At 38.8% G+C, this 11,276-nt stretch overlaps 1 protein-coding gene across 1 annotated transcript; it reads left to right on the forward strand.

The window, feature by feature from the left end:
• The first annotated feature begins 4,165 nt into the window (after positions 1-4,165).
• tmem135 (transmembrane protein 135) lies at positions 4,166-10,879 on the forward strand. The gene is made up of 15 exons (XM_039618770.1): positions 4,166-4,364; positions 4,704-4,831; positions 5,615-5,707; positions 5,855-5,888; positions 5,984-6,049; positions 6,320-6,366; positions 6,444-6,485; positions 6,586-6,714; positions 6,804-6,873; positions 7,005-7,172; positions 7,302-7,365; positions 7,491-7,567; positions 8,050-8,148; positions 8,256-8,323; positions 9,100-10,879. Exons 1-15 carry the CDS (start codon positions 4,227-4,229, stop codon positions 9,248-9,250), a joined length of 1,374 nt encoding a protein of 457 aa, XP_039474704.1. The 5' UTR covers positions 4,166-4,226; the 3' UTR covers positions 9,251-10,879.
• Positions 10,880-11,276: the final 397 nt, after the last annotated feature.

An 11,276-nucleotide genomic window follows, 5' to 3' on the forward strand; every position in this document is an offset into this window, starting at 1 on the left:
TGTAATTTATAGAATATGATGCTGGACTTTAAGCATAGTATAAAGTATTTACAATAAGCACCACCTTAAACATATGCAGCAATAATATTAATCCATTTAATCCTGATGGGGAACTTTTTTTCTGCAGAGTAATTATTTTTACTTTTGATATTTTATGCAGGAATTTCCAGTATCATAGTTTTACCGTGAACACTAGACCAAATGCATCTCTCAGGTTCTGTGTCAGGTCTTTGCAGGATTTTTTCTTATTTCCTAAGGACATTAGTTTCGGATACTGTTCATGTGCTGTAGATAATAAAAAAAATACTATTTTATGCCTGTTAAGCTGTTTTATCACTAAAATGTTTGACAGATTCAGTTAAAATAGGAGCAAACTATGCATTTTTGCACCATGCTGCTCGCAACAAAGTGCCTAAAGATAGATGTAATTTATGATACTAAGTTGTATGTTTGGTGTAGACACAATATTGGTTCATGCTTTTTATGCTCAAATGATTCATAGATCAGTGTTAAGTGCAATAAAAACAAAACAAAACAGAAACTCCTCTTATAATAGTCCTGAATGGTTTGTGTTAACAAATGATTATAGGAACCACAACATAACCTTCATGAGCTAATATAACACTGTGTTTCATGCTGATATAAAGAGCACATCACATTATTTCACTAAGGTTTAAAGGGGTTTTCTTATATGTAGAAATACTGTGCCACTCCTGCATTTTAACAAGTGGAAATTCTTAAAGCCAGCTCATACTGAGCTCATTCCCTTCAACACAACCTTACATACTCTAACATGAAATTTTGAGTCATAATTTAGGAGGCAAGAATGACACCTGCTGACCTAGTTGGGACAGTACAAGGAGATACATGAAGCTTGGTGGACTATATAATGTATCTATATGTAGAGGTCAGGCTTTAGTTTTAGATGATGTACCATATAAGTTTTCTATTTAATTTTCTATTTAATTTTGTTTTTAAACAAAGAATACCTGTTCTGTAACATTTCCATCACTTTCTCCATACTGTACACAGTGCAGTGAGATGCTGTCAATTTGCAGACCATAACTATAGTCATGGGACAGAGAACTGCAGAGTATGAGTTTAATGGAGGAGAAAGAAAAGAGAACAAAAAATATTATACTGGATACCTTCAGGTAGCTCAAATTTTTGAAAAGATAAAGATTCGGTTTCCAGTTCATTGGGGGGTTTTTTGTAAAGACTAATAGCAACATGGAATTTACACAACAATGAATGTTTTAGCATTTCCACTGTGATTAAATTGGGATAATGTTCAGAATGTAAAACAGTCAAAAATACATGACAGTTTCTTGCATATAACTGTAAAGCATATCAGTATTTTTCTAGAAAGATATAAGTTTTGATTGATTTTACAAAATTTTCCAGACCGTGTTGATCCAAAGTCCATAGGTGCACGAAGTTGTGCCTCTACTGGAAAAAAGCTGGTACTTAAAGGAGCAAAACATATCTCTGCAGTCACGTAATTATTCCATTCTGTGCTTCTAATTTGCAATAGGGACCTCCAGGTGACCTTCAGGTCACCTGGCTAATTTCTACATTTCTGAATTCTGCTTTCTTGTTGATGAGACTTTATTATAATGTTACAATGCCCAAACACAACACATTTAGAGTCTTTTCAACTATACTACAACTAAGTAACTAAGTAACTAATTATTTTTGAAAATAAGTAGTCAGTAAAGTAACTTTTTTGGAGAAGTAATCAGTAATTAGTTACTAATTACTTTTTTCAAGTAACTTGACCAACACTGACTACTACTAAACTAATGAAAAGAAGTGAGGAAAATCTTAATAGTGTGTACATGCATACATACTCTAAATGTCAGAGCGTAGGACAGATTTAAGCATGTAGGTATAGCTCTAGTAAGGTTTTCATTTTAGTGCATGCTTCTGTGAGAATGTGGGATGATATTAGTGGTGGCTCTTTGGTGGTGGTCCACTTGTGTCTTCCTCTGTTCACCCCCAACCAGTCGTAGCAGGTGGCTGTCTCTGCTGGAGGTTTCTTCCTGTTAAAAGGGAGTTTTTCCTTCCCACTGTGACCAAGTGCTTCCTCATAAGGGATAGTGTGATTCTTGGTGTTTTCTCTGTATTGTAAAGTGCTTCAAGGCTAATGTTGTTGCAATTTGGCGCTATATAAATAAAGCTGAATTGAAAATTGAACCATAACTTGTGTGTTTACACTGATGGAAACAAAGAAATGATTCGGCATATCTGGGTTAGTCGCTGGATGCAAGACTTGCCTGTAACAGGCTACCTATAAACATCTTGCAACTGTTACTGCACCTTTGTAAAGAGGACTCTTCTGCTAACTCTCTTTCCGGTCTCCGTCCCACCACCACTGACTCCCCCAGGGCTGTGGCTCTCCCCCCTGCTGTCACCTGGTGAAATATGCTGACGACACAGTTCTCCTGTCACTGCTGTCAGGCCCCTCACAACACCATGGGCCCGCTCTGCAGGAGTTTGTAGAGTGGTGTGTAGGGATGGGTATCGAAACCCGGTTCTTGTTGAGAACCGGTTCCCACTGTTTCAATTCCTTGGAATTGTTTGCCATTTTTGCAAACGATTCCCTTATCAATTCCAGTCACCCCGAATGACGTCACCACGTTGCGGAGCGTCATTTACCTGGCAGGGCGCCTAAGCGGCTCAAACGCTCAATAGATATTTCATTTAAGGAAGGAAACACTACGAATATGCAAAAGCATTTGCTCACAAAACACGCGATAACCTTAAATGAATGTCGTGTTTTTAATTCTGCTCCGGACTCGTGAATCTCAACCCAGCAGCAGCGGTAACATTTGCACGTCCTCTCCCGTTAATGCGGCAGGTAAATAATCAACTAACAGTGCATATTATGTTAGCGCGATCTGCCTTATTACAAAACCTGCCATTACTGTGCGCTACATTTAGGTGACCATGATGAGAGAGACAGACAGAGTCTGGCTGGCAGTTCTCGCTGCAGTCTACCGATAGCATCTCCTTTCAGGCCAGGATAGACGAATGTCACCGAGCAGTGACTAAGTTTGTGGTCAAAGGCTTGCACCCATTTGCCACAGCAGATGCTCCCGATTTTCGGTAAGTGAATGTGTTTAATTGTAGGCAGGGACATTACTGGATATTCTTGTGTAATTGCTACAGAATAATTTATGTTATAATTTGTTATTGCTACAGAAGAATATTTATTTTATTATTTTACATTTACAATTTTTTTTCCTGGGGACCCTGTAACACCCCATTGAAGAGCCGTAGGCTGTGGATCTCTTAAGATCTCACTGTTGGGTTCGTAAGGCCATGTTACTCCTAAATTTCTATCTTGTTCAAAGAGAAGATATAAAACAAAGTTCTAAGCTAATCGACCTTAGTGTTCTCTTTTAAAAAAAATAAGAATCGATGAGAGAATTGATAAAGAATCGAATCGTTAAACAGAATCGAAAATGGAATCGGAATCGTGAAAATCTTATCAATACCCATCCCTAGTGGTGTGACAGCTCCAAACTTGAACTGAATGTGAGCAAAACCAAAGACATGGTGGTGACCTTCTCCAGTAGGCAGAGGGATCTGGCTGCTTCAGTCACCACTACCATCCATGGGAAGCCAGTGGAGGTAGTTCAGGAGTACAAATACCTGGGAACCATCTTTAGAGCACACTGCATCAGTGTGCTCTAAAATCATTGGCCTGCCTGTCAGAACTCTGGCACAGGTTTTCAGCCAACAGGCCCTTAGACAGGCAGCCAAAATCATCAATGACCCCTCTCACATTCTTCACCCCGCATTTCAATGGCTCCCCTCTGGGCAACGCCTCCGCTGTACTTCCTGCAGGACCCAAAGCCACCCTGCTTTTTAACTCCAGCCGATAAGACCATTTCCCACACCCATAAACATAAACTACACTCTTTTTATACTGTCGACACTTTACTCACTTTTACTCTCTTACAGTTATTTATTCACCTTTCAGTCACTTTATTTTTAAAACTGTGTAATTTTGCCTGTTCTTATTGTCCTTATCTTCAACGTCATGCTGTGCTGTTGTATGTTAATTGCCCCTTGGGGATAAATAAAGTCTTTCTGATTCTGATTCTGATTGATCAGCGCTGGGCGCGTGCACAGCTCATCCTCGTGACCGCGCCCCTTTCAGCGAACGCGCACGACATCCTCGCCAGCCTACCACCTTCCTGCTGTCACTGTGCACAGACATGGCTGCTCTCAGCAAAATACCGCATAACTGCTACGAAATCGGTCACACTTGGAGCCCGTCGTGTGTGCAGTCTGCTGCCGATGTGACTAGGAGTGCTCTGGAGGTGTCCTTCAAAATATACGCCCCTCTTTACCTGGTAAGACGTTTGACCTGAAATATAACTGTAGACTTTGAGGCTAGCTAAATAGCTAAAGTTAGCGAGCTAACTAAAGTAAAATGGCTTAGCAGTTCGCAGAAAACCTCTAAAGATAAGCTGGCACGTCGCTAGTGTTACACTTAGGTACGAAGTCCAAGTTGTACATTTGGCCGATCAGATAAAGGAGCAAAAACATGTCATGCAACTTCAGCCAGGTTCCCCTTTGTAAATTTCATTGCCCTCTGGGCACTCGTCACGACTGTAAGTGTAAACTTTAGCAGAGTTGGAACTGCATTTGTCTTGGATCTCCAGTGTGCAGTAACTCACTGTGCTTTGCAGATAGCAGCAGTTCTAAGGAGAAGGAAGAAGGATTACTATTTAAAAAGGCTTATCCCAGAGATCTTTTGGTCTACCTCTTTCCTGACCACCAATGGGGGTCTCTTCATCGTTTTCTTCTGCATTCTCAGGTCAGTGAACCCATGTCGAGAGTATGTAAACACAAACTAAGCACTAAGCTGCACTGCCATTATTTTTATCAGTGAAAACGAAAGTGAAATGTATACAGTATGATATATGGATAAACTGAGCGGTCATGTTCTGTGAACCACACCTGCTGAAGTCACTTTAGCTTCTTCCATGTGTGCCTCCTTTCCTTTAACCTGTCAGCATCTGAATGTGTGAGCTTCATGTCCTGGCCACCATGGTCATGTTTACATTAGGGTCACCCTGTGTGGACATCTATGATAAAATAACCCCACTATTAACTTTATGGTCTTGTTTGCTAGTTTAAGAAAACATTTTTTTAAAAATAAAAATTTTGTAAATTTCTGTCCCATTTAGAGTAAAGTAAAAGGTGGCTCTATAGTGTCAAGGTTCGCCTAATAAGCTAAAGGTCCCTGGTTTGATTCCAGGAGGAGACACAAATCCCTTGGGTGTTACATCAGAAAGGGCAATCAAACATACAGAGATATCTGCTTATTCACAAGGAGCTGGCACTGCTGTGGCAACCCCTTGTGGATAAGGGATTGCAGAAAGTAGTGTATGACTACAGTATCAGCTCGGATTGTCTTCATCTATCGTGTCAATAAGTGCACATTTTAAATACTTGGATAATACTTTCCTCATCATGGAAAAATGAAAGACGGAAGAGCTGACAAAATCTCATGCTGACAGTGTGCGATTGTCTTCACTGAAACGTTCCAGCTGGGAAAAAAAAGGAAGTGAAATAATGCAGTGTATTTTAACTGCAGGAGACTTTTGGGAGGCTTCTACTCCTGGTCTGTTGGGTTTGGCTCAGCACTGCCAGCCTCTTATATTGCCATCCTGCTGGAGCGGAAGAGCAGGTGAGATACCCGTCTGTTACGTTTCAGTATGTTTTTTTCTCGTCTCTCCTAGATTCAAACATGTTTCATTCACATAGAGTTTACTTTTTGGGTTCTATCAAGCATGTCTTTGTTGAAAACCCGCCTCTTTCTTTTTCATTCTCACAGGAGAGGGCTGCTGACAATATACATGGCAAATCTTGTAAGGGCTGCTTCTTTCGAATATTAGTAGTTGTATGTGAACTCTGCAATGGGTCTGCTTTTTCCACATTTTTAATAGCGTAATTTTGTTCTCAGGCCACTGAGACTTTGTTTCGCATGGCAGTGACACGAGGCATCGTCAAACCCATTAAACATGGCGAGGTAAGGTCAAAGGGCGGGGCTATAAGGTGGTTTTCAGAGTTAGGTTTAGATCATGTAAATTAAAAGATTCTCTCTCTTTTTTTGTTGGATTATGAGTCTAATAATGCAACTACAGGAAACTCCAGTGGTGAAAACTGAACAGACTTCAGTAAAAAGTGTCAACTGATCCAAAAAGAAGCATTTATGACTTGCTTTATAGTTCTGACCAGATTGCACAGTGGTGAAATGAGTCATATGTTTGATTCTTTTTCTCTCTCTGCTTCCCATTAGGTGCTGTTGTTCTGCATTACTTCATCACTCTTTATGTTCTTCTTCAGGTCAGAGCAGCACAGTGAACGCATTGTTGCAAGTGTTAATGTTTTAAGTTTAAGCTGAATTTTGTTTTATACTATAGGAGTAAAGATGGTCTCAAAGGCTTTGCATCCTCCGCATTGAAGTAAGCCGTTCCCGTTTCTATTGAAGCCTTCATTTTCACTGCTGATGAAAAAGGTTTATAGATAAAAGTTTACAGAAGTGGTGTGTGTTTTCTGTCTTAGATTCATCATTGGGAAAGAAGAGATCCCAACACACTCTGTGCTGGCTGATGATTCACAGCCATCAGCAGAAAGGCCTGACTCTAGAAAAAAGACTCTTCTATCCTCCACCAGAAAACTGCTCGAATCGATGTGAGAGAAAACACACCCGACAACATGGCAGTGTGTTGGATTGTGGCTTACATGAACTATTTTTCTTTTTCTTTTTTTTTCAAATCCAGATGCAAACGGGGACCAAGACACAGATGTTGCAAACATTATAATGACAACTGCATTTCCTACTGCGTCAAAGTAAGTCTCCCTCTCCCCAAGAAGTTAGTTTTTGTGTGATCCCAATCCTTTGTGATGTTCTCATAATGCTCATTCATTTACAACTTAAATAATGATACTTGATTAAGATTTGTTATCATTTGTCACCGTAGGGTTTTGTCAGGATGTTCAGTGTTGGCTACGTGATTCAGTGTTTACTTAAAGTGCCATCAGCATTCAGACAGATGTTTTCGAAACCCTCCCGGCTTCCCTCCCTCTTCTACAACAAAGAGAACTTCCAGCTTGGGGTTTTTCTAGGCTCCTTCGTCAGTATCTATAAGGTAGATGTGCCGATTTGTTTTCTATTAGTATCTTTATTATGTTCCTTTCCTGCTTACACATTTGATTTCCTGTCTTTTTCTTGTCTAACCTTGCCACGTTGTTGTATATTGTGCTTCTCTTTCACTCAGGGAACAAGCTGCTTGCTGCGCTGGATGCGTAACATTGATGATGAACTCCATGCGCTTATAGCTGGTGAGACAGGATGATGTAACCTGTCACATAAAATTCCTGCAGAGTGATCCTCCTCGGGATTTTGTTGTGCCTTTGCTGATTAACTTCTTTTCTCATATATTTCTCCATCTCTCTTTTTCCTCAAGGCTTCCTGGCTGGAGTTTCAATGTTCTTCTACAAAAGCACAACAATATCCATGTATCTCTTTTCTAAGCTGGTGGAGGTAAAAACAAACACAAAAATCATACAAACAAAAAAAAGCTTGTGGGGATAGGTTAATTGGATAATCCAAATTGTCACTAGGTGTGAATGTGCGAATGAATGTGAGTGCGCATGGTTGTCTGTCCCTGTGTGTTGGCCCTGCGACAGACTGGCGACCTGTCCAGGGTGTACCCCGCCTCTCGCCCTATGACAGCTGACAGCTGGATGGACAAAAAAAAGGGTCCTTATACCTGATGTATTGTCTTTGAACTAAAGTGTAAATGTAATAATAAACCTGCATTAATATAAAAAACAGAATTAATGCTTTATTGATAAATACCACATTTTTATCATTATTCAGATATCTCTGCCTGGTTTTATGTAGTAATCACTGACAAGTACAGCCACGTAAACATGTTTCAGAAACTGCAAGAAATACACTTAACATATACAACATGCTAGTAGTATGTTATACATGTCTGGCATATGTATCCCTCTCTTTAGACTATCTACTTCAAGGGCATTGAGGCTGGCCGGTTACCTTACATTCCACATGCAGACACAATCATATATGCCATCTCCACTGCGATCTGCTTCCATGCTGTAAGTAAACATGCATTCTTACTCACATACATATGCTTCACACAATTTGTTTTTTCTTTTTTAAAGCTGAACAAGGATATAATGCTTGATGTATGGCTTCTACACAGGCTGTGATGGAAGTGCAGAACCTCAGGCCAACGTACTGGAAGTTCCTGCTGCGTTTAACTCAGGGCAGGTATGGACGTATGGACATTGTAAATGTCATCTTACTTTGAACCTCTGACCGCTTCTTCAAGGTCAAATAAATGTCTTTAAAAATATGCTTACAATTTTACTGAATTCGTTTGTATTGGCAACATTTCAGAAATTATACTGGTGTGTGGGGATTCCTTAATATCACATTACAGTTTGCATCCAAATATCATGTCACATTTGACCTCTGACCTCACTTTTATATTTCTCATCTGCTTTTCTTTCAAGTTGACCCCAGTATGAGATACATGAGATGCATGCAAAGAATTGTGGAGAGAAAGAGAATAAGCTGGCTAGTTAGTTATAAATGTAATGTAGTGTAATAATAAATAAGAAACTCAAGTTATTCATGTCCAGTTATTTACCAATCAATACCTGTTATCGATTACCTACTCCTACAAAATGTTTGTATATTTAAAGTAAACCTTTGTCATGCTACCCTTATCTGATTTTTGCTGCACTACAAACTTCTTAAAGTACATTTAAAAATACCAATGAAAACAAAATGAATATATGAAAATGACAGTTCTACTATCTCTATAGAGATTGAGCTGCCTTGCAGAGGCCTGTGTACTTGGAGTGCTTGTTGTTAATCAGGCTTTGATCCAAACCATACAAGAAGATATCAAAGTTACTTTGCAGGAATCTCATATAAACAAACAATATTTTAGATCAGTTGTCACTTTTATTCAACATCAGCTTAGTTAGTGTTGTCTTCAATAAAACTGTACAGGGTCTTTTCTCTCTCTGATTTTCTAGGTTTGCTCTGATGAACCGACAGGTGCTAGACATGTTTGGGACTCAGGCTTCCAGAGACTTTAAAGGCTTTGTGCCCAAACTGGACCCCCGTTACACAACGGTGCCCAGCAAGGCAGTGCTTCTACCGGGAGGTGACATCCAACTTGGATGATTTGGGACCAACAGATTGACTTTGGGGTTACCTCAACATAAAACTAACATGTTCTCTCTGAGGAACTTGAGGGTTTTTTTTTTTTGTTGTTTTGTTTTTTTTAAAGGTGTGATGCTGCAGAAGTAGTGATGTGTTATGAAAATGATATGCTTCGGATTGCACCCAAGTTCTGTTCAAAGCAGGGTTTCTTGAGTGTTAATTGTTGAGCTGTAGAAGCTCACTTACTGACAAAGACTGAACTTTACAGGTCACTTGTTTGAAAAAAGTGAAATGTACAATTTCATTTTAGCTCTGTCATTTTTGTCAGAATTGACATGGACATTAATAAGAAGATTTGTTAGTCCTAATGAAAATGAAAAACAACACAAATGATCTGAACGAACAACAGATTTTGCTAGATTATCAGTTTGTATTTGACACGACGTAGTGATCTAGCAGCTGGGACAGTTCCTTCAATAACTAAATGCTTTTGAAAATAAAAATGATTGCGTAGGGTTTGAACCACATTCCTTTTATCCTTTAATCACAATCTGGATTTTGGCAAGTTACCATTCAGTTTGTTCTGATTTTTGTGCTGTTCGAGTGGTTGTATTCACAGAGATTAAACCTCACAACTCCTGTTGGAGTAGCCACAACGATGTGTTTTGACACTGATTTAAAAGCAGGAAGAATGCGGGAAGAATTTTACACCCTGAACATTTCTGAATGTGTGTTTAAAGGCAGGGGGACATATAATAATGTAGCCTTATCAATCAGTTATCCATAGTAGCAGTGGGAGTTGTAGATCCTCCAATACAAAACACAGAGGTACCATTTTAGCCAGTTGTTTAAACTACAGTAGATAGTATTTATTTCAATTAATTTATCCACCTTAAGAGATACTTGGCAATTTTAGGAGTTATTTGCGGTCAAATTGATGTAGCAATAAATCTCACTGCAATTTACATTTACTAAAAGTCACAGGTGGAAAATAAATCCATTCACACTGACAGCGTTAATTGAAGCAGAGTAAGTTCACTTGTGAATTGCACTGAGACTCTTTGCTTGCACATAAGAAACCAAATTATTAGTTCAGTTGTTGTAGGGAGGGAAATGAACACATGCAATGTGATCACTTTAAACTTGTTTGGAATGTGCAAATTGTCTATGAACACACCTCCACCTCATATTTTAAAAGGTGGGGTTATTTAAATGTATTGAATGTTACATGTAATTATGCTACAGTCTAAAGAGATTGTTTGTTCAGTGGACTGACTATTGCAGTTAGCTTTGCAGTGATTGTAAGTTTGACTCGGTTTAATAAGTTTGGGTACTTGGATTTACATCCTCAGGCTCTGAATTGGGAATTTTAATCTAAATTTACTGGAAATTCCAAGTTGAACCCTGTCACTAAAATTCCACTTTGATTGACTGTGTAAACTGATGAATTTGGAGCATTTCCTTAAGGCTGCTGTGTTCTGTAAATAAAAAGAAACACTCAGCTCAATTTGGTTTTGGTTTTGATTTATGTATTTATTATTGTGTTTGGAAAGATATAATGTGTCTGCAGGAAAAGATTGCATTTACTAAAGAGTGGCATTTGCATGTTTTACTGATAAATGAACACATGTTTTACAGTTAATAAAATTAAATAAAGAGTCAAGGATACTACGTAAAGTTTGAGTGTACATCACAAATTACATCATATCAGTATCATATCAGAGTAAATACTTTACTGTATATTTTAACAGTAATCAGGAAAAAATTCATACCAGTGCAGTGTATCACATCCCAATTTACATTTATCAAATCTACCAAGCAGACAATATAAAATTTCCAAATATCATGCAGGGGACATTTAAATGAGCTCTTCTCTTGCAACATCCTCGTCTAAAATTCGAAAAACACCGTTTATTTGTAAAGTCTTGCACAGTCTGCACTTTGTCTGTGGAGGGCAGCAAAGATGCCCGCAGTGTTTCAGCTGAAGAAGAAGAAAGAATTAACGGAAGTAAGCACAAGCGATTTCAAGTGCTCTTTTGTTTTATGA

This window comes from Oreochromis aureus, linkage group 10 (assembly GCF_013358895.1).
Source record: "Oreochromis aureus strain Israel breed Guangdong linkage group 10, ZZ_aureus, whole genome shotgun sequence".
Taxonomy (NCBI): Eukaryota; Metazoa; Chordata; class Actinopteri; order Cichliformes; family Cichlidae; genus Oreochromis; species Oreochromis aureus.